This window comes from Podarcis pityusensis, assembly GCF_964106645.2.
Source record: "Podarcis pityusensis genome assembly, chromosome: 13".
NCBI classification, from domain to species: domain Eukaryota; kingdom Metazoa; phylum Chordata; class Lepidosauria; order Squamata; family Lacertidae; genus Podarcis; species Podarcis pityusensis.
Window position 1 is genome coordinate 10408726 of NC_138038.1, and position 24553 is coordinate 10433278.

General features: G+C 46.0%; 1 protein-coding gene across 1 annotated transcript in view; it reads right to left on the reverse strand.

The window, feature by feature from the left end:
• Positions 1–24553, reverse strand: part of VAT1 (vesicle amine transport 1) — a 33766-nt gene that overhangs the window by 3518 nt on the left and 5695 nt on the right. The window contains exons 2-5 of the mRNA XM_080976919.1: positions 6349–6556; positions 4964–5134; positions 4137–4226; positions 850–1091 (exon numbers count right to left, since the gene is read on the reverse strand). Of these exons, the coding sequence (XP_080833045.1) occupies positions 850–1091; positions 4137–4226; positions 4964–5134; positions 6349–6556 (711 nt within the window). The remainder of the gene's footprint in view (positions 1–849; positions 1092–4136; positions 4227–4963; positions 5135–6348; positions 6557–24553) is intronic.

The window sequence follows — 24553 nt, forward strand, 5'->3', positions numbered from 1 at the left end:
CTCCCACCCCAGCTTCAGCCTCAGCCTCTACTTCTTATTCTGGACTTCTCTCTGCCACAGACTCTCCCAGCTCACTAAACCCTGTTGCCTCTTCAGCTTCCAACACCTCCTCCCAGTCTTCTCCATATTCTCCCTCTGTCCCACCACCCATCCCCGGGCTCTGAGTCTTCTTCCCTTGGGGGGCTTCCCCAGCTAGTTCCTCCCACCATTCCCCTGCGTTCAACCAGTCCGTAACAGTAAGATACAATCCCATAATTCCTGGAGGGAGCCAGCGTGTGTTGAAATGCTGTATGGTGTGGACGGGACCCTAGTCTACGCCACCTCCTGAAGATGAACGCTAAAATGCTCCCCCCTTGACTTTCTCATCTCCAGGCTGCACATCCCCCTGCTATTACAACTCTTTCCTCACAGGGCTCGGTTTCCAGCTTCCTCAACGTTGTGGTCACCCTCCTCTGGAAACACAACACAGTTTAGCAACGTCTTTTTGTTATATGTGGCACACCCAGATCCACAACACAACCTGAACAGAGCAAAATCATTGTTCCCTGTGTGATCTGGAGACCGTGCTCCTGTTAACAGAGCCAAAGATTGTGTTAGCCTTTTTAGCTGCTGCATCTCGCTGCTGGCTCCTGTTCAGCTTGTGCTCACACCTAAAGCCCCTAAATCACTTTGCATGTGTACAAGCCAGGTCCCAACCACCCCCATCCTATAGGCCTGCCTGTGATTTCCTGCAGCTAAACGGAGGGCCTCCCTTTTATCTCCACTGAACAGCCAAAGCCCTGAAATCGCACCTAGAAACCGATCGCATTAAGTACAAGAAGAGCCCGTTGCGCTGCCGCCCACACTCACCTGATCAAAGGGCCAAACGGAGTCCACCTTGGGCTTGATTTTGCCTTGGTTGTAGAGGGCAATCAGCTTGTTCACCACACTGCTCAAGAGCTCCACCTCCTCATCTAGGTAGCCCAGGTGGTAGCCGCAGACGGCCTTGTTGAGATGCAGGAGCTGCAAGGCATTGATGCTGAACTGGTTCCACCAGGTCTTAGCCATGGCCATCAGGTTCTTCCTCTGCCCTGTTACCAAGTTGGCTACACCTGCCAAGCGGAAAGACGTATCATTTAGCGACTGCCTGGGGCCAGGATGTCATTTTATATATCTGTAAATTTTTATTAAATTTTATGTTCTACAATTTCGAATACTCATTTAAACAGCCTTAAAATCTCAATTGACTTCCCTTCTTCTCTTTCCATGGTTCATTTTGCAAATCTTAAATCCCTGCATATTTTACATAAACTAAATCATTCAGTATTCCATTATTGCATCCATCGAAACTTATTTACACTGTTGAATTTAGGTTAATGCTGCCAACATTTTCAAGTGTACACAATTTCCCCCCATATATTCAATAAACATTTTCCAATCTTCTCTAAACGTATGTTCTTCTTATTTAGGTCTGAAAGCTGCACATATTCCATCAGCTTCAGTTGCCATTCTTCTTTAGTTGGGACTTTGCTCGTTTTACATTTTTGGGCTAACAAAACATGGGCCGCAGTACAGTGGTACCTTGGGTTAAGAACTTAATTTGTTCTGGAGGTCCATTCTTAACCTGAAACTGTTCTTAACCTGAAGCACCACTTTAGCTAATGCGGCCTCCCGCTGCCGCCACACAATTTCTGTTCTCATCCTGAAGCAAAGTTCTTAACCCAAGGTACTATTTCTGGATTAGCAGAATCTGTAACCTGAAGTGTCTGTAACCCGAGGTACCACTGTAGCAGCATACAGCGGCCAGGATGTCTTGGAAGGTTAAACTCTATTCTCCTACACAGGCAACCTCAGTCAAGTCTAGATGAGCAATTAGCCTCTCCCAGGCCATGACTTTAAGAACAGGAAAAGCAGCTGGGAAGGGAGGATTTTTAAAAAAACAAAAAACCCACGATTTTATAAATTGTGCGTCTTTGTTTCTCAATTTGTTCCTTTTACATGATTCTGCATGTATTGTGGTATTTTATGCATTGTGGCTTGCAGTTATCTTCGTTGGTCATCGTTTAGTAATTACCACTGTAATTGTTCTGAGTGACTTTCTGCTTAATTTGCTGGTGTTTCGAGAGTTAATTTTGTTGTGTGCTATTACACAAGAGTTGCTTAGGGGCAACTGACAAAGCGTTCTGCATGTGCTCAAAGCCGCTGTCTCACACTGGTTCATTCTCTTAGGCAGAGGCTGAAATCTTCAACTAGGAAAAACTAAACCCGTGCTTGGAAGAGCATGTGAATGTAAATCCTTTGCATGTATTCTTCCTTAGCTATATGGCCTGCTAGTAAAGGCCTTGGAATATTTTAACAAGTGCTTGGACATGGCCTTAATCTCAAGAAAAGCGTCAGTACTGCACATGATTTGGCTTCCTAGGTGCAATTTAGCTGCTCTGCCCAAAGTGGAGGCAGACAATCTCTGCAGCCCCCAGGTCCCCAGCCCCACAGGGCTTCAAAGGCCAAGGACCTACACTTCCCCCCTCCAGAACAATGGGGCCCTGAGCTATACCAGTACCTCCCCTCTTTTGCAACTGAGCTTCAGTTTATCGCCCTTATCTAGTTCGTTACTGATAGCCAATTCAAGGCTTCCTGTGCCCCGCCAGAATTAGATGTCAAGGAGAGATGGAGCGAGGTGAGCTGGAGTTTTGAAGGCGGCCGTCATCAGTACCTGCCGACACTCCAGAACCCCAGGTGATCTCACTTGGTGGTTTCATGTGACTGAAAGGCAGCACAAGGAATAAACCACAAGGCACAAATGCCAGGAGAAAGGGTAACAGGAGGCTTCTAGTAACACTTCCTGGAAGCAGCCATCCAGGAAGATAGAGCTACTGGAACTCGGTGGCCCTGAACCACAGAAGGATAACATGGCCAGTGATGGCCATAGCCACTGAGAGACTTAGCAGTACCAGCTGTGAGGGCCTTGTAGTATTTCCCTCACTGCGAGAAGAGAAGTTACTGGGAACCGGGCAGAGGGCCTTCTCGGTAGTGGCACCCTCCCTGTGGAATGCCCTCCCGTCAGATGTCAAGGAAATAAATGACTGCAGTCGTACCCTGGAAGTCGAACGGAATCCATTCCAGAAATCTTTTCGACTTCCAAAATGTTCAAAAACCAAATCACGGCTTCTGATTGGCTGATCGGGTTCCAAAAAGAATGTCCGCAAACCGGAACGATCACTTCCGGGTTTGCGGCGTTCGAGAGCCAAAACGTCCGAGTTCCAGGGCGTTCGACAACCAAGGTACAACTGCATTTGGCTTTTAGAAAACATCTGAAGGCAGCCCTGTTCAGCGAAGTCGTATTGTGTTTTTAATATTCTGTTGGGAGCTGCCCAGAGTGGCTGGCGCAACCCAGTCAGATGGGCAGCATATTATTATTATTATTATTATTATTATTATTATTATTATTATTCTCCACCCTCCTTCTCCCAATGTAGGCCATCTATGTCAAAACCAGGTTCAAAATCAGGCTGAAACAAATTTAGGTTTTGTAATGAATTCATAACCATAAACGGCAGCCTGGTATGTGGGGTCTTTACACTGCAGAACTGGAAATGACAGTGACCTTTTTTGGAACACCATGTTGGCGTCTGCAAAGGCCTGCAAGTTTCAACTCTGAAACTTCTAGATGGCCACCCCGGGGTTGCAAGATTCTGATCTCCGCTGCCAGTTCGACTGTGTAAAGGCTTTGTCTGAGAGCACAGAATTACAGTGTGCTCACTGCCGGAAGCAGGGGGAGAGAAGCATTCAACAGCTTTGGCGTTTGACTCCCACATGCCACAAAGCTTCTGTCACAGCTGCAGGGCGCTCAGTTGACTCAGATAAAAGGGGGATGTGCTTCAAAGGCTCTTTTGGAGATAGAAAGATGGGAGCTTTTGGTCTGACCCCAGGAAGCCAGTCCTTGTACATTTCCATTTCTCAGGCTCCAGAGGCTGAGCCTTGAGCATTGCAAACTGGTTCCAGCGCAGAGCTGAGCTCCACATTTAAAGCGCAGCATTCTGCACATGCGCAGAGGCATTTTCTTATTCGAAGATTCGAATTTTGCGCTTTGGGATTCAAAAGATTCCAGGGCTGGATGGAGCCTCAATTCAGTTACCCAGCAAGTTTTCTTTACTCACCGTAGGTGACTAGTTTCCCCATTGGCTTCAGGAGATTAAAGCCTTTTGTGGTATCTGAACCCCCCAGAGGGTCTAAGACGATATCTACACCTAACAAGACAAAGAGAGAAAGTTGCCGTTACAAAAGATTTATAAGGACCTTCTAGTATTCAGGAACAAATGTCCAGTTCCGCGTCTGAAATATATGTTTCTGGACGGTTGTAAACACATTTCCCTTAGGGGAACATTACAAAAAATGCAGAATGGAAAGCCCTGATCTTTTTTAATATTAAAAAGACTATAATGTGATGTGTTCCCTTGGCCAAATTTAAACAGCACTCTAGCCTAATGAAAGGAAAGAGTGCTTTTCTCTCCAGGCCTCTTGTTTTTATCAGAAGAATTAATTGCTTAATTTAAATTACTACGATTAATTATCGAAGAGCCCCTTAACAGCTTTACAAATCAGGATAATAATAAAAAAAATTTGTGGAGTTTTGCAACAGGTTAGCACAATTCAGCTGAAAACCACGTCGCAAGCAGAAACCCAGAGATGGAGATAATGATAATGATTGTTATTTTGTTATTATTATTTATTGAATATGTTGGTTGCTTTATCTTGCCCAGGGTAACCCCGAAGCAACGTTCAACCAATCCAACAGGTAGGCAGGCAGACAATAAACCCCACATAGGTACGTTAAAACCAGGAGGAAGAGAATTTTTTTATAAACATCCCATACACTTCTAAAAGGCCACAGATAGTTAAGGGCCAAAGGTCTAGTTATATGGAGGAAAGTTTTTGCCTGCTGCACCCTGGTTCCAGAGCTCTCTGCCTCTGCTCTGTTACTGACCTTTGGGGGAGATTTTCCGTACTTCTGCCACATAATCAGCTGTCCGGTAGTCAATTGGGTGGGTGACTCCATTCTCCTTGAGGATTTCATGTTTGGAGGCAGAAGCTGTACCAAAAACAGTGACGTTCTCCACAGTTTTGCAGAGCTGGACGGCTGCAGTCCCCACGCCACCTGGAAGGAGGAAACAGAGGCAAGTGAAGCCGCGCATTGTGGCGCCACTGGCAGCCAAGGGGCCTCGTTCAACTCCATCCCAACGCGGGAAATATTCTCTCCACTCGCTGCCAAATTCAGTAGACAGTAGCTGCTCCGTTGGCCCATACAGAAGACGACGCGGATTGGCTTATGAAGAGCCAAGGAAAAGTTGGCTTCACCGGAATGTATCAGCGTTCATCGCTTCCCGAGCCTAAACTAGCCTAAGTTAAGATCCATCAGAGATGTTCTCTCTGGTAATATCAAATCAAAAAAGCTTCAAGGGAATATGTATGCCAGGAACCGGGTCCTCACAGGGCCCCCACTGCTGAAATTTGGATCGAAAGAAGCGTCTTCTACAGATACCGTATTTTTCACCCCATAAGACGCACCTAGTTTTTAGATGGGGAATGCAAGAAAAAAAATATTTTTAAAGGGAGCGCTGAGCAGAGCCTGTATGCATCGTCTTATAGAGCAAAAAATACAGTACTTCTTTTAGAAAAGCCTCAAGAGAATATATAAGCCAGGAACCTGGCACCCACAGGGCCCCCATCCCTGAAAATAGGATCGAAGGAAGCATATTTTAGCCAATAGAATAAGTTGCAGGTTGCAGTTGTGTTGCTCACAACCATTTCTCCAGTTTGCAAGCATTCCCACAGGGCCCCAAAGATTGGCGGCCTCTGATCTACGCTATCGAATTAAGCTAGTTTGAGAATCACGGCAGTTAAACACTTTGGCAAAGACTAGGAGGTCCCGTTCTACTGCGCAATGGCTGCGCTCACACGTCAGCAAGATACATGAGCAGAATGCTGGTGCGCATAGCCTGTTTTCACTCCTCCTATGGTGCTACCAGGTCAATAAATCAGATCACTGTGATGTCTGAACCTGGAATTGTGGTTTCTTTCTCCGTAACAAGCCAGGATTTCACAAGTCTACAGCAGCTAAGCCTGGGTCGTGATCCTGGTTTGTTAGGGAGAAACAAACCATGACCCCAGCTTTGACCAAGCGGCCTTGTGACATATGGGGAAAGGGTGGGTGGTAAGAAAAGAACCTTGAGCACTAAGAGCACGGGAGAGAAGGAAGGATACAAATGTAATAAATACATTCGTAGTGCAGGAAGAGAATAGGAAGTCAAGGACTGGTCCTCTTTCATTGATCTATAGCTTCCTACTGCAGAGGTGGAAATCCTTGGTTACCTGCTGCCATGTGGACCAGGACGCTCTGGTTGGGTCGCAGGTTGCCAAAGTCAAAGAGGACCATATAGGCGGTGATGTAGTTGACCAAAAGAGCAGCTGCTTCCTCAAAACTCATCCCTTCCGGCATTGGGAATGTCTGGTTGGCTTGGACGGTCACAATTTCCTGCCAGAGCCCCGACCTGGCCATCACCATCACCTTCTCACCTACCTGGTACAGGAGAGAGGAGAGGACAATCAGGGATGCTGGACTCCAGCCCAAATGGAAGACCATCACAGGCTACTCATGGGATGGGGAATCTTCATCTCTCTGGGTGTTGATGGGCCGCACATTAACCCTGACTACTGGCCATGCTGGGACGTGGGTGGCGCTGTGGGTTAAACCACGGAGCCTAGGGCTTGCCGATCAGAAGGTCGGCGGTTCGAATCCCCACGACGGGGTGAGTTCCCGTTCTTCAGTCCCTGCTCCTGCCAACCTAGCAGTTCGAAAGCACAAAGTGCAAGTAGATAAATAGGTACCACTCCGGCGGGAAGGTAAACGGCGTTTCCGTGCGCTGCTCTGGTTCGCCAGAAGCGGCTTAGTCATGCTGGCCACATGACCCGGAAGCTGTACGCCGGCTCCCTCGGCCAATAAAGCGAGATGAGCGCCGCAACCCCAGAGTCAGTCAAGACTGGACCTAATGGTCAGGGGTCCCTTTACCTTTACCTTTTATTGGCCATGCTGGCTGTGGTGGATAACCTTTTACAGTCCAGAGGGCCTCACTGGCAATCTCCCAGAGGTGTGTGCTGGTGGTGGGCGGGGCCAGGGAAAAAACTGGGCGGAGCAATGGGTGTGACTTCTCTTTGCATGGTAAAAGTCAGAGGTTTCCAACATATGCCCCAGACCTCTCTTTCTGCTTCACCCAGGCAAGCAAGAGGTATTATCACAACACAAGGGCGCAAAGCCTGGCCAGCCAGGCAAACACATTTGCGGAGAGTGGTGTAGCTAAGAAAGTCTCAAAGGCCCGACAGAGAGACCTGGAGGGGCACACGCTGACCCTGGGCCCCACCGCTGACCTAAGGTTACCAGACGTCTCCATTTCCCGGGGACAGTCCCTGGATTTACAAATCAGTCCCCGTACAAAATCCATTGAAGTTGAAAAGTGTCCCCGGATTCATTGAAAAAAACATGGTAACCTTTAAGGTAAAGGTAAAGGGACCCCTGACCATTAGGTCCAGTCGTGGCTGACTCTGGGGTTGCAGCGCTCATCTCGCTTTATTGGCCGAGGGAGTCGGTGTACAGCTTCCGGGTCATGTGGCCAGCATGACTAAGCGCTTCTGGCCAACCAGAGCAGCGCACGGAAACGCCGTTTACCTTCCCGCCGGAGTGGTACCTATTGATCTACTTGCACTTTGACATGCTTTCGAACTGCTAGGTTGGCAGGAGCAGGGACCGAGCAACGGGAGCTCACCTCGTCGTGGGGATTCGAAAAGCCGACCTTCTGATCGGCAAGTCCTAGGCTCTGTGGTTTAACCCACAGCGCCACCCGCGTCCCTATGGTAACCTTACGCTGACCTGAAAAAAGGTCTGAAAGCAAAGAAGGGAGCACAGTGCTCCCCCTCTCTCTGAAGACCCGTCCACCCATCTGGGCGGTCACAGATGAAAAATACACAATCCAGGAACAGTTTTTTTCCAGCCCGTTCTCATTGGTTGCCCTTAGCAGGCTTGCAAAGAATTGACTACAAGCTCAAGCCTGGAGGGAGGAAGTCTGGCTTGCATGGCAGTTGGTGGGCGGAAAGGACCCCACACCTCCTTGTTTTCTGCCTCGAGGCGTTGACTTTTGGGGAAGTAGCCATTGCCCTTTTTAACTCTGCACCACCCAAGGGGGTTGGGAGTTGCAACTTGCATCTAGCCTTTATTGGCATAAGTTAAAACAGTAAAAGCATACAAAGCCATCCAAATACATTGATAATCCAAACACATGCAATATAGAAAAGACTAGATAACCAACACTGAATAAACCAGGCAACTTTACATTTAGCTTTAAAGATCTCGGCCAAGTACCCTGAAACAATCTTGGTAGTTTCAGGAGTATTATCCCTCAACAAATACTGGATTACAGACTCTCTGCAAATTATTATTTTGATATTTAAGGGAGTCACTAGGAGATCCCTGTGATGGGTGTTGAGAAGAGGGTGATCCAAAATTATGTGATATATTGTACAGTCTAACCTCGGTTCCCGAACACCTCTGTTATCGTACGTTTTGGCTCTCGAACGTCAAAAACCCAGAAGTAAATGCTCCGGTTTTCTAACATTTTTTGGAAGTCAACGTCCGACGTGGCTTCCGCTTGAGTGCAGGAAGCTCCTGCAGCCAATCAGAAGCTGCGTCTTGGTTGTCGAACGTTTCGGACGTCAAAGAGTCTTCTGGAACGGATTATGTTTGACAACCAAGGTTTGACTGTATCTGGTGTTTTCTTATTACAGGAACAGAATCTACCCTGGAAGCGGATTTTTTTGGAACCTTCCAAACAATGAAGATGAGGGGAATGCATTTAGACGAGCTAGCATAAAAGCTCTGTGTTGCGATTGAGTTTCTAAATTGTAAAAGTAATTAGGCGTGACTCCATGGTGAGGCTGCGATCCTAAGTAAGCAGATGAACATACAAAAGGCTGGGAGGGGTAGAGCTTTTGGATTTCATGATCTAACAGTCTCTGCTTGATGAGAGAGAAGATCTGTGAGTCTTCCAACAGAAGAAGGGAATCTATTGCAATCCCCATTTGCCTGAGTTTGAGGGTAATAGCAGAAAACCATGGAGAATGGAGAGTTGTCAGGAGACCTCTATTTGCACCACCGTGAGCTACGATTGCCAGAGTAGTTTCACAGTCAATCCCTCTTCCCAGAGAACTCTGAGAATTAGGGTAAACTCACGGCACCCTTAACAAACTACAGTTCCCAGGAATTTTTTGGGGGGGGGGGGAGGCCCTGGCTGTTTGAAGCAATATGAAACTACTTTAAATGTATAGTACAAATGGGTCTCGCCTTACAAGTGAGGGTGGAAACAGCTGCTCATAAGTTCTACAACTTGTTAAAAGGGATCCTGGCCCCTTGGGTTAGTGGAGGGAGCGGGTGAGAGATAAACATGGGCCCAAGCACAAAAGCACATGGCAACGCACGGAGCCAAAACAGTTCGTATTTGTGTGGGTTTGGCAATAAATGCTTGAACACACACACACACACACACACACACACACACACACTTTTGTCACAGCCAAAGGGGCTCAGCTGGGAGCTGCTCAATACAGTGGTACTTCGGGTTACATACGCTTCAGGTTACAGACTCCACTAACCCAGAAATATTACCTCGGGTTAAGAACTTTGCTTCAGGATGAGAACAGAAATTGTGCAGTGGCGGCGCAGCAGCAACAGGAGGCCCCATTAGCTAAAGTGCTGCTTCAGGTTAAGAACAGTTTCAGGTTAAGAACAGACCTCCAGAACGAATTAAGTACTTAACCCGAGGTACCACTGTACACAAGGATTGTCCCTACCTGCAACATTACATTTCCTTACATGCTTCAGAAATACATGAAGCTGCATCATTCTGAAGGGAAGGGAAAATTCTTCATAATCCATAACCGTTGTTTGGAATGCAAAACCACAGAGCTCTGGGTGATATTTTCTGGATTAGAGGGCTAGATTGAAAAGTGGAAAATAAGTCCAGAGAGCCAAGTGCATCGTTTCCACCCACTAGAAACTGCAGACCAACACCCGAGGTTGAGCACGGTCACCCATTATGTTAATTTCAGGTATTCTTGTGTTCTCAATCTAAAACTGAAGATTCCTAGAAACACTTCAAAGCAAAGGTCCAGAAACAGCACATGAACTTCACTTGTGGGTAGGAGGCCAGGAGAGGGAAGAAACAGATTCTTTCCCTTCTTCAGCAATGTGCAGCTGGAGAAGAAGACTGGGTTGAGCTCTCAGGAACCATCTCAATTTCCACAGTGTGATGGGGAGGTCACCATGCAAAGCCCATTTTAACCCTTGGTTCTGTACCACATATACTAGGGCTCCCAAAGACCCTACAAAGAACCCCCCGGGCATCCAAAGACCAGTTGCCTCTCCAGGGAAAGCCTCAGATTCCCAGGCTTGTTTGGTTTTAAGTAACTTTCTAGCATTTTTGCAGAAATCAAGATAGGAGGCAAACTCCCACTGCAAGAAACTAGCCTGCTCCCACCTTTAGTCGAGGAACGAAGTCACAGAAATGATTTCAGCATCTGGGAAAGCAGATCTTGGACAAAGAGAAAGCTACAGTGAAAGATCCATTGTCCAGGCTCAAAAGGCAGGAATTATTGGTTCATTTTTAAAGCTTTTTTTCTCTGCTGGCCTTCCCTGGTGGAGGCTGCCCCACAGAAAACAGCTCAGATATACAGAATTATAGACTCATGGAGCTGGAAGAGACCCCAAGGATCATTCAACCCAACTCCCTGCAATGCAGGAATGAGAAAGAGCAGAGCAGGCTGCGTCGAACTCACAACTGCTCAACCACAGCCATTTTTAGCATCCTTTTGCGAAGCAGTACGTCCATTGCTATCTTCTGTTTTCAAGTCCAGACAGGTGATCATAACATTTCACACTCGGGTCATATTCCAGTCCCACACTTGTGAGTCTGCACACATTTAAAAATTACTCTGCTTATGCCAATGCAGAGAAAGTCCATCATTGGCACTTTCGTCGTCGTCTTCCTCCTCCTCCTCCTCCTCCTCCTCCTCCACTTCTTCTTCTTCTTCTTCTTCTTCTTCTTCTTCTTCTTCTTCTTCTTCTTCTTCTTCTGTGATCACTCGTAGCTGAATAAGATTGTCTTCCATTAATACAGTCTTAACAGTGAGTCAGTAAGTGACTATGGAGGCCAATTCTGGATTCACACGTCCTGAGTTTGAGTGTCTTCAAAGCCCATGACACCTTTGGCAAAGGCTGTTCTTCAACTGGAGTGCTCACAGGCCAGTGTTTCCCAGTTGTTGGTGTTTATACTACATTTTTTTAGATTTGACTTGAGAGAGTCTTTAAACCTCTTGTGTTGACCACCAGCATTACGCTTTCCATTTTTAAGTTCGGAATAGAGTAGTTGCTTTGGAAGACGATCATCAGGCATCTGAACAACATGACCAGTCCAACAAAGCTGATGTTGAAGAATCATTGCTTTGACACTGGTGATCTTTGCTTCTTCCAGGACACTGGCATTAGTTCGCCTGTCAAGTTACTGACAAGTGACCTATGGCTACACTCCTTTTGCTGGGGGGTCGGGGAGGCAAGAGTGTTGGACACCCATAAAGCATAGTCCAGGGTGATGTGCCGGTGTTGTCAAGATTTTATTTATATTTTAGAGACATGCAATGGAGGTGGGGTCTGTGAAGTGGACTGCAAAAAACTGGAGATTATGGAAACAATGGAAGGGTAGACTTGGGACACAAGTGTCTCAGAGGCTGGGTCTAACTATGGTTCTGTTACCAGCTCCACCAGAAATGATACAGACTTGGTATATTTATTCCCTCCAGCAAAAAACCCCCAAATTTTCAGAAGCTTGATCTAGCACGGCAATGTTTGCATTAAATCGACTAACAAGATTGCTTCTTGTACCCAGACTATCTTTTATGGCGACTGGGCTCCCGGAGGGCCCATGGAAACAATGCAACTCTCTGGCGCCATTTCCAGATTTCCCCCGGCCCCGTATCTCTCCTGCTGAAAGAAAACACAACCATTTCCTTTGCAGAGGGGGAAATCCTGTGTTTATTTGGCTCTGCTCTCAGGAAAGGAGCATAACTGTGGCCCAGTATCCTTCACCTTCGGCGTGAACCTCCCTCTGCAGCAGTCATAAATACTTTGCATGCGTGTGGAAAGCCAAACAGATGAAGCCTCTTGGCCCAAAGTAGCAGAAGGAGCAGAGTTGGTTTCCACAGCAACACAGGACAAGACAAACCCAGAGCAGTGAGGCAGTTCAATCTTGGGATGGCCAGGTTCAAACTGCATCGCAAACACGGATATATACTGGAAGTCAAATTCCCCTGACACACACTCAACTCGCAATGCCCATTTGGACAGACGAGCCACTCAAATCTCAGAGGGCCATAGTCAGGGCAAACGATTCTGACCAAGTAAGAAATCCAATCCTTATGTGACCACGAATGCACGATGTTACTGGCCCAGAGATGGACAGAAGATAAAGTTCCTACCAGAGAAGCATGGCAGATAGAAGTTGATGGACTATGCCAAAATGGCTAAAATGACCGGAAGAGTCAGAAATCAGAAAGACCAACATTTTAATAAGGAATGGGGGAAATTTATGACTTATCTTAAAGAGCACTGAAAACAGTTAAAATCGTTAGAAGGATTAGAATATCGCTTGTAGTTCAAGGCTGAATTCTGGATACAATGGAGATGTAAAAGATTTGGATCATCATAAAAGATGCAGGAGGAAATGATTAATAATAGGACCCACCAAGTTCAGGAGATTCCTTGGAATCTTGTTTCTATGATTTATGCTTGATAGATCTTTGTGAAATTTTAATTTGAAAAACCAAATGAATTAATCTATATAAATGAAAAAGAAATCCAATCTGAACACACCATGAATAAGCAGTCTGTGCTCTCCTACGTTTCATTCCCTCTGCGCTCATCGTTTCCATCACCGGCAGCACATGCCCACATTACATGCCTGGAACTGAGGGGGACATTTCATGCGCCTGAAGAAGTGGACTGAGGTTCTTGAAAGCAGAACTGGCCCAAGACATTTGGGAATGTGAGGTGGATGTCAAGATGGCACCCACCCCGCCCGCCAGGGAAGAAACAGGGAGAGACGATCTACACCAGGAACAAAATGAGGAAATAATAATAATAATTTATTTATACCCCGCCCATCTGGCTGGGTTTCCCCAGCCACTCTGGGCGGCTTCCGACAAAAGTTTAAAATACAATAGTGCTTCAAACATTAAAAGCTTCCCTAAACAGGGCTGCCTTCAAATGTCTTCTAAAAGTCTGGTAGTTGTTTTTCTCTTTGACATCTGGTGGGAGGGCGTTCCACAGGGCGGGTGCCACTACCGAGAAGGCCCTCTGCCTGGTTCCCTGTAACCTCACTTCTCGCAGTGAGGGAACTGCCAGAAGGCCCTTGGCACTGGACCTCAGTGTCCTGACAGAACGATGGGGGTGGAGACGCTCCTTCAGGTATACTGGACCGAGGCCGTTTAGGGCTTTAAAGGTCAGCCCCAACACTTTGAACTGTGCTTGGAAATGTACTGGGAGCCAATGGAGGTCTTTCAAGACCGGTGTTATGTGGTCTCGGCAGCCGCTCCCAGTCACCAGTTTAGCTGCTGCATTCTGGATTAGTTGTAGCTTCTGGGTCATCTTCAAAGGTAGCCCCACAAAGATAGGCTGCACCGGTGGATGCTGCTGCCTGAGGCGATCGCCTCAACACGCCTCATGGATGGGGCAGCCCTGCTGGAAAGCTTATGGCACAATCAATGTGTTCACCCAGGTATCCCCAAACTCGGCCCTCCAGCTGGTTTGAGACTACAATTCCTGTCACCCCTCACTAACAGGACCGGTGGTCAGGGATGATGGGAATTGTAGTCCCAAAACAGCTGGAGGGCTGAGTTTGGGATGCCTGTTAAAGATGTCACAGGACTCTCTTAATGTTGGTTTAGTAAGGAGCAAGTCTCGTTGTAGAACTTCTGAGTAGATACAAATGGGTTGCCCTCTTGTGAAAGCTGACTAAAAGTAAAGCGATGGCAAGTGGGGTGCCATCACTGACGTCACACCGAGTACATTGGGCAAAACATTCCTGCACTAAAGGGAGTTGGACTAGTAGACCCTTCCATTATTCTATAGTACTTTTTATTTTATTTTTTCAAAAATATACATTTATACAACACTCTCTGTTTTGGTTTGTAACAAAAAAGAAAATGATAGCAACTTAAGCAAAGATACTTTGTATATCTCACAATACACATGATACTACAATTTATGAAAAAATAAAAAAATGAAAAAATAAAATAAAGAAGAAAAAGTAGTTGAGGTTTTAAAAAGACTTCCAAACATTCTCATTGTACGTTACCTGTTAAATATACTTTTACCACACAGTTACTTATTTCTTCTATTTTTTATCGTATTTCTATGTAAATTGTTGATTACCTTTACATACTACAAGGCTCAGTCTACGTCTGCCACATTACCCTTTATACCATGGTTCTTGAACTATTTTTTAAATATTCTCCATTCCTTATGGACTTTTTGTTTTGTTTGGCCCTTAACTCTTCCTGTCACCTTTTGCTAGCTGCAAGTATTCTACCATTAATGTTTCCCAGTTTGCTATATTAGGTGTTTTAGTATTTTTCCAATTTCTTGCCGCTAAAATTCCCGTGATTCTATATTACTGTTGGGTACAAGAAATCTATTCCTCACAGGCTTTTAGTAATGAAACTCTTTGTATCTGCCTTCTGCCTTCCCAGGTGTTCCCACAGTTGCTGAAGACAAGATGCATGCAAATGCTAAAAATGCAAATGCGCGTTATCTAATCCCGGTGTGCAATTTAGTTGCCTCCTGCTGAAATGCGGCGGCTGGTTCAGAATACAGAGAATTTCACCTTTCGCTGTCGGAGCAGAGCTATTAGCCAGCCCCCTCCCCTTAGCGCATTCACATACTGCTAACAAAACTGGCATGGTTTGTCCAGATTCCTAATTCCAGGACCTTAGTGCAAAAATACAAGGCCCCCGTGCGCAGGTGGGTGGAGAAGCTGGCTGTTGCCTTATGCAACAGCCGGCAAGCTTTTCCCAAACACTGGATGAGTTCCTGCGTGATATTACACAAGGACAAATGTTTTTATCTACTCTGGAAGACGACTGGTTGTAACAAGCCTTGCAGCTGAATAGCACGTGTTCGTTGAAAGTTACCAACCCAATCTTTGGCTGCCGATGCTGAATATACCGGTTTTGCCCTGTTCCCAAAGCCGTATAATGTCCATGAGAAGCATATATTGGGAAACAGGGATGGGGGAAAAAGGGATGCAAGAGCTATGAAAGTATGCAGCCACAACTGAACTAGGCCCCTTACTGTGTACGCTGACTGCACATGTGGTAAACCAGACTTCCTCAACCCCGGCCCTCCAGATGTTTTGGGACTACAACTCCCATGATCCCTAGCTAGCAGGACCAGTGGTCAGGGATGATGGGAATTGTAGTCTCAAAACATCTGGAGGGCCGAGGTTGAGGAAGCCTGTGCTAAACAAACAAACCTATGTACGCAACAAGCACGCAACTGCCTCCCCTTCCTTTTTCTTTTCAATTATATTTTATTAAGTTTCAGCATTTTAAACATAAACAAAACACAATTCTGTCTCTTCTCTCATTTTTGTCGACTCCCCCCCGCCCCCATTTTCCACGGAGTTGTTGCTTCTCCCATCTGTTAAATCACAATCACGACATTATAGTCTAATTACCTCCGTTGCTCATAGCTCAAACCTAGCTCACGAGCTCACCACACTGCAATACTTCTCTGAGTAATCCGAAAAAGACACCCGTTCCTCCATAAAACACTCGTCATGCTGCCTTCTTAAATTCAAGGCAGAAATACGGATTAGAGGCAGCCACATGCAAGTGGTGTCTCCCCTCCTCCTTATTTAAAAGAAAAGAAAAGCAGCTTTGGAGGGGGGAAACACAGGAAGCTTCCTAACAACAAGCCAGGAGGGCTGTGCAACAGATCCAGCCAAATCCTGGATAACAACCTGAATTGGGTTACAGGTAGGTAGCTGTGTTGGTCTGCCGTAGTCAAAACAAAATAAAAAAATACCTTCCAGTAGCACCTTAGAGACCAACTAAGTTTGTTATTTCGTGTGGCACGAAAGCTCATACCAATAACAAACTTAGTTGGTTTCTAAGGTGCTACTGGAAGGAATGTTTTTATTTTGTTTCAGCCTGAATTGGGATGAGCCAGGATTCTGCCGGATCAAGTTACGGCAAATCTGAGTTCCATGAGGGCCTCTTCTCCCTACCACTTGTTTAAGTTACAATATTGGGTACAAATATGTACATTGATACAGAGAATCTTGAAGACTGGTTTTTTTAAAAACTGAAGCCAGAACTATTCCTGCTTGGACTTATATACAGTTAGAAAAGGACACTGGAACTTTGTTACAATATATGATTACCGCTCTGATACTTTTATATGCACAAAGATGGAAAGAACCCATTGTTACCAACAAAGGAAGAATGGCTGTTAAAACTAATGGACAGGTGAAATGACGAGATCGACGTTTGATCAGAGAAAAGTCGTTAATATTTGCAAAAGACTGGAAACCTCTCATGGACTTTTTGTGTGAAAAAGAAATAATATTTGGATTTGAGGACAACTGATTATAGAAAGTGGCTTTGTTGCGTGTTATATTGGAGTGGGCAAAGTGAATATTGTTTATATATAGCAGACAGACAATCAAAAGTTCTTTACTTTCTGAATTTTGTTTTTCTATCATTCTCTATCATAACCTCTTTTCTACTCTTTTTTCTCTTTCTTTTTCTACTCCTTTCTCTCTCTCCCCCCCCCCCTTTCCTTTATGTTTTTAATGTATTTAGATCAAAGTCTTAATCTGGATAAAAAAAGGGGGGAAGATATTTGATATTAAGATTTGCATTTTTCTCTATAAATCCCAATAAAACTTGTTAAAAAAAGTAATAACATTGGCAGCCATGGGCGTAGCCAGGATTTTTGGGGGGGGGGCAGAACCTCTGTTTGCTATGCATTTTTACTGATTTGTATTTATTGGGGGGGGGGGGAGCTGCCCTTCCCTCCCCGCACCTGGCTATGCCTATTTTGGCAGCAGCTTTCCAGAGTTTCTGGCAGATCTTCCCAACCCCACCTGGCAATGCCAGGATTTGAAGCTCCGTCACAGAGCATACGGTCCTTCCCAACAGAGAAGCAACACATGTGCTGTGTGTATTAATCCTTGCCCTTGCAAACATGCAAATTTGGAAACCGAGGAAAGTGGCTCCTTTGAGGGACAGCCACAGCAGTGAGCACAGGGTTAAGTCTGCATGCAAACCTGAAGGTATACCTGAAGGAGCGTCTCCACCCCCATCGCTCTGCTGGGACACTGAGGTCCAGCTCCGAGGGCCTTCTGGCAGTTCCCTCATTGCGAGAAGTGAGGTCACAAGGAACCAGGCAGAGAGGGCCTTCTCGGTAGTGGCACCCGCCCTGTGGAACGCCCTCCCACCAGATGTCAAGGAAATAAACAACTATGTGACGTTTAGAAGACATCTAAGGGAAGTTTTTAATGACTGATGTTTTAATGTATTTTAAAACTTTTGTTGCAGCAGCCCAGAGTGGCTGGGGAAACCCAGCCAGATGGGTGGGGTATAAACAATAAGTAGTAGTAGTAGTAGTAGTTGTTGTTGTTGTTGTTGTCCATACGCACCCACCCCCATGCTGCATTTCCATTCTACATCCCCCCTCCCCCAAAACTGCTTTTCTTATTTTTTTAAGGAAAGTGCCAGGGTGTTCTTACACATGGTCGCTTCTCACTCGCAAGCACCTTACAATCAATAATTAAAATCCTCGTAAAACTACCGCCAGATGGGACACAGTCTGCACGCTCCTTTTGAAATATGCGAAGCAGCACACATTGCGCATTCAGGGAGGAAAGATGAAAGGCACCCCAGGGTTATTAATGCGTTCAAGAAAGAGACAGTGCGTTTGCAACGCCAACTCTGGGTGGGTTTGCTTGGTTATGTTTCTAGTTAAAGAATGCGAAGGCCAAGGGAGGCCAAATCCAACTTCCTTGTTGGGAGAAAATGCACAAAGCACGTCTGCTTGTTCAGGCTTCCAATAACAACAACAACTACTACTACTACTATTATTATTATTTAAAAAATGTATACCGCCCTATACCCACAGCTTTCTGGCAGTTTAAAACATAAACTCACAATATAAAAACACAAAATACATAATAAACCAAAAAACAACCCAATAACACGCGTGCCCCTGGCAACACATTTTAAAAGGGCATTGCATGTAACTCAGTCAAAGGCCTGGTTATATAGGAACATTTTGCCTGACTCCTAAAGGTGTACAGAGGTACTTCCAGTTGTGGACGGGATCCGTTCCGGAGGTCCGGCCGGATCCCGAGGTTTTCGCAACCAGAGGACGGCTTCTGCGCATTCGGCAAAACCCGGTAAAATACTTCAGGGTTTGCCGCCTATGTAACCCAAAGTTTACGTAGCCAGAGGGTTACGTAAGCGGAGGTACTACTGTATAATGAACTTCCCTTATAGCAGCCTATAGCAGCACAGTCCAGAACTACAACTCCCATCAGCCCCAGCCAGTTCTGGAAGGTTGTCTTGCAGATTTTGATAGGCAACGAAGCATCAGCAAACAACAAACACATGCTTTCAACTGCTGCAACAAAGCTGATGTGGACATTTCGGCAGCTCGTTGGCCTCTGCAATGGGCCGCTCACAAGCAGCCTCTTTACAGGAACAGTGTGACTTCCGAAGCAGCCACACACAGAGCATCACTGCGCACAGAAGGCTGCAGCGGCTACTTCCATAACTGTGTGTGGTTTCCTCCCCAGCCCCCATTTACTGATTAAAAATACAAGCCGCCTTTGAAAACTACCTCTAGACACACGTTCCACTTTGCCTCCAAGTTACCAGCGTGAAAGAGGATAAACTTTGTGGGGGGTGGGGGTGGGGACCCCTAATGAACTCTTTTTTTACATACTAGTCGAAGAAAAACAGTTAAAAGGATTTAATATTGAGCATCAAACAAGTGCTTAAGTAGCTTCAAAGAGGCAACTTTGAAGAGAACTATTTGGAAAAGCCTCAAAGGTCACCCGCAAATCCTGGATGTATTGTTAGGTTTTGTGAACCACCTGGAGATCTAGGGATGAAGGGCAGCATGCTAATTTAATAATAATAAAAAAAGGAACAATTCACTCCCTCCACATCACTATCTCTGAGGTCCTCCAGAACTTGGAGGGTAAAAGCAGAAAGTTTCCCTTCTCCACACATTTTAGGATCCCAATTAAGGGATGCAGGAAGCTGCTGCAGGCAGAATCAGACCACAAGTCCATCAAGCTCACTACTGTCTAGTCCAGTGTTTCCCAATCCTGGGTCTCCAGTTGTTTTCGGACTACAGTTCCCACAATCCTTGACCATGGCTAGCAAGGGATGATGGGAGTTGTAGTCCAACAACAGCTGGAGACCCAAGATTGGGAAACACTGATGGCTCTCCAGGATTTCACGCAGAGGACATTCCCAGCTGCTCTATCTCGAACCTTCTGTAAATCCTCTACCGCTAAACTATGACCGCTCCCAGTTTTGCAGGGTTCTGTCTAATGCCAGAAATACGCACGGGGAGAAGAGATTGCCCGCTTTAGACTTCACTCTCCAACTACTCAAAGGGAATAGTGAGGCAGGGGCTGAGCTTATTGTAGGATCTACATCAGGCATGTCCAAAGTCCATTTCGGGGGCCTAATCCAGCCCGCCGGTCAGTTGAATCCAGCCCCTGTGGCAGTTTATTTCCTGGGGTAAAGTCCTAAAGAAAACCTTAACAACTCCAACCCTAAAAAAAGCTCAAAAACTTTGGTCGGCCCTTCACTTCATCAAATCTGGCCCTCTTTGAAAAAAGTTTGGACACCACTGAGATTCTACATGCAAGCAGGATGGCTGAACGTGCCTCCAATGGAGCCATGGAGTCATTAGACCAGTCGTGGTTCAATGACAGACGGCTTGGGCCAGCTTCCAACCTAGCAAGAGCATCTCAGCGCAAATTATAAGGACCACTGCAAAGGCCTCCAGGGCACCCTCTCCTTTTACGTTAGAAGGAACGCCTGCTTCAGCCAAGGCCCTGGACCCCCTCAGCCAAGTTTCTCTTGGTGACAATGACCTCATCTCTACAGTTTTCCAATAACCGAAGTCAAAAATCAGGAAGATGTGCTTCACGTAAGAAAGCACGACGGCATTTCTGAGTGAAAGTTCTTTCTAGGAGAGTTCGAGGACGGCGTCTGCCAAAGCTGCGTCTCTAATAAAAAGCAGAAAAACAAAAATGGCCGCCCCAAAGGAGGATATCAAGTATTACCTCATGGCTTTGTGCTTAATTTAATTTAATTTATGCTTATTTTATTTAATGCTGTATTGTTTTTAACACTTGATTGGGAGCCGCCCAGAGTGGCTGGGGAAACTCAGCCAGATGGGCGGGGTATAAATAATAAATTATTATTTATTATTATTATAATTATTATTGAAATGTAATACATAGCACACACTTCTTCTGGCATTAGCTGGAATGCATTGACCTAATTCTCTGCTCTTCCTCAGGTCCAGCTATCGCCTTGTGTATTAGTAATTAATTTAAAATAGCCAAGGGAAGCAGGCTGTTTTTAGGGTGGGAAAGATGGCTAGCAGCTGCCACATGCTATAAAGGGACTTCTCTTGCTGCAGCCAGGAAGGAAGATCACTGCTCGAATAAACAAGATATTCAGGGGAGGAGCAACACAAGGTAGGTGAATGATGACAATCCCAAAGGACAACAAGCCATTGTGATGGATGTTGCATTCCTCATCCACAGAGCAGTGCCAAAATCAACACAGACTGGATGCACTTCATGACCACAGACGGAGCCATCCCCAAGTTGACAGGTATCAGTTACAGGGCTATTGTCCAAGAACCAACTCATCAGCCTGGCCTCTTTGAGTGGGGCAGGATTTGCAAGATCCGGACTTTATTTGTATCCATGTGTTTTTAAGCTTTCGTCCCTTGTGAGGGGGTTTTGTGGGAGTTTTTGCCATTGGTTTTACCAGACATCCCCATTTCCCAGGGACAGTCCCCGGATCTACAAATCGGTTCCCATACAAAATCCATTGAATTTGAAAAGTGTCCCCCCGGATTCATTGAAACAAATTTGGTAAACTTATTTTAGCGCCCATACCATTTCTTTTTCTTTCTTTTTCTTAATCTTGTATAGAATGTCCTGGGAGATTGAAGTATTCTACTGGTTTATCTGTCTTGTGATTCCTGGCACCACAAGATCTCAAAGTAGATGTCATATTACAAAAGAATTTCAGAAATAGACTGGAAAGAGAAGTGGCTGAATTGCAACTTATTACCAAACTTAGAACAATGGAGAGACCTGGTCTGAACAGAGACATTGGATTCTTAGCTCATTATACATGATAAAGCTATTTTGAGCCATCTCACCCCTTGCTTTTTCCTATGCAGTCGTTAACAGTTGTCAACAGGTTTACTACACCCATCAGCCAATCACCCATTCCCACCAGCCTTCTGAGTAATACCCTTCCCCACCCTCTCACTATATATAAGGGTCTGGTGACTTCTGTTTCAGTGTATCTGAAGAAGTGTGCATGCACACGAAAGCTCACACCAATAACTTAACTTAGTTGCTCTCTAAGGTACTACTGGAAGGAATTTTTAATTTTAATTTTTTATTTTTGTTTTGACTATGGCAGACCAACACGGCTACCTACCTGTAGTTTGAAACAGAAGCTGAAACTACAGGCAATGTAAAGAAACAACACACATAATAACATGGCGAGGCCTCTAACTCAAGGGGAAAGGAAACTGTCGATCTTTCCTTGATTACGCAAGGTTCTCAGGTAATCCAACCTGGCGGTCCACACTTACTCTCGACCATTCTGAAAGCGACAGATGAACATGCCCTGTCTCCTGAGGGCGTGCACCAAAAGCAAAATGGCAGGGCCTACACAGCAACAGTTGCACATACGCTTGGATGAAGCCTATTATCTTGACTTATTCCAATTGGGGTTCAGGCAAGGATATGGGACTGAATCCGACCTTGGCCGCCTTGAGAGGGGAGTCAAGGGGAGTGTGACCCTGTGGCTTTTACCTGATCTCTCAGTGGCTTTTGATACCATTGACGATGGCCTCCCGTGAACCAGTTCTATGAGTTGGGTATTGAAGGCACTGGTTCCAGTCCTATCTTCCAGGATCAATTTCAGAGAACAGCACTGAGTGATGATATCGGGTGCCTCCCCATCAGGAGCAACCTCTTAAGAGATTTGGGGGCAAAATTTCACCAGCACAGGACTATTTCTCTGGAACATCTGAATCAGGCGAGGCCACGCAAGCCCTGGAAGGGTGAACTTTGTCTGCTTACAGTGCCTTATTTGTTTTCTGCTTTGTAAGGGTTTGAGGCTGCATGAGCTGGCTCAGAGATCAGTAAAGGCCTAGGAGGATTATTTCATTATCTCGCAATTTTATTCTTCCTGTTTTATGACCGTATTTGAATACAGATAGGGTGAACCTACAGAATCAGCAGCTAGTGGCAATCAGCCCTTTGGCATTTCCTTCTCTGTTACAGCTGCTTACTTGTAAGAAAAAGGGCAGGTGCTGCAATGTTTGTATTACAGTGGTACCTCGGGTTACATACGCTTCAGGTTACACACTCTGCTAACCCAGAAACAGTACCTCGGGTTAAGAACTTTGCTTCAGGATGAGAACAGAAATCATGCTCTGGCGGCGCGGCAGCAGCAGGAGGCCCCATTAGCTAAAGTGGTGCTTCAAGTTAAGAACAGTTTCAGGTTAAGAACGGACCTCCGGAACGAATTAAGTACTTAACCTGAGGTACCACTGTATACTTATTTGCATGCGATCTTTTATGTGTATATATTGGTGCTGTGGGTTAAACCACAGAGCCTAGGACTTGCCGATCAGAAGGTTGGCAGTTCGAATCCCCGCGATGGGGTGAGCTCCCGTTGCTCAGTCCCAGCTCCTGCCCACCTAGCAGTTTGAAAGCACATCAAAGTGCAAGTAGATAAATAGGTACCGCTCCAGCGGGAAGGTAAACGGCGTTTCCGTGTGCTGCTCTGGTTGGCCAGAAGTGGCTTAGTCATGCTGGCCACATGACATGGAAGCTGTACGCTGGCTCCCTCGGCCAATAAAGCGAGATGAGCGCCGCAACCCCAGAGTCGGCCACGACTGGACCTAATGGTCAGGGGTCCCTTTACCTTTTATTTTAATTCTACTAACGCTGAAAATAAATTTTTTTTTACTCTTTTTTTTTAAGACTTGCACTTGAAGGTTTAGAAGTCTTGCAAGGAGCAGGCAGGGCAGAGACAGCTGTGCCCACCCCACCCCCACTGAATCTTCCGCTCCTCCTTAAGGATAATGGAGATGCTCTATTCCCCTCGCACCCAACTCACAGGTAAAGAGGCAGAAATAATTAGAGAACACCAGGGAACGTTGTCTAGGAGCTGCTGCCTGTCTGTGTTTTCCCAGCACGAGGCCCATTTAGGTAGCAAAAAAGCCAGCTGTTGTCTCTTGTGGGAATGGTGGCGGCAAGATTCCCCAATGCCCATAACAGCCCGTCTCTGGCACACACACACACACACACAAAACCACAACACTCCCGCTAAGCCTTATTAGGCAGCTGGAACATCGAATCTGCATCCCATTACAGGAGCAGACAAGTGCACTAGACTGACAAACTGTGCGTTGCTGCCTGAGTATCTGGCAACAAACGTAACTCCCATCAGAAATTGGACACAGGGCAGGGGGCAGTTGGGGAACCCCCCCCCCCGAAAAACTGATAGACTCAAAGCCCTTTTGGAAGCCTCGCGTACTTGAGCAAAACCTTTCCCCTAATTTGCTACGTCTTCCACGAGTGACACAATGCACACAGAGCACGGCTTGAACTGAGCGGCACCAGAGATTTTTGACCTGGCAATATACAGTGGTACCTTGATTTAAGAACAGCTTAGTTTATGAACAACTTGGATTAAGAACGCTGCAAACCCGGAAGTAGGTGTTTTGGTTTGTGAACTTTGCCTTGGAAGAAGAACATGTTTCACTTCCTGTTGAGTCTGTTCCATTTGTAAATTGAGCCCCCCGCTGCTATGGGAAAGCACACCTTGGTTTAAGAACGGACTTCCGGAACGGATTAAGTTCATAAACCAAGGTACCACTGTATCAGTTTTCCTTCTCAGAGATGGGCTACCTTCACAGGTTGACGAGCCCCACCTGCCCCTCACTTCCCTCTACGGCAGGTGCAGAAACCTCCTTCTTGACCATTGGACCCATAATTGGTCTCGGCCATTCAGTCCTCCGGAGCCTGTCTTCGCATGCAGGGGAAGTTCCTAACTCACCCAGGGCTTGAAACCTTTGAAGCCATTCCCAGGGTGTGGCCGCTGTCACATGCTGACAGCTTCTAGGAGC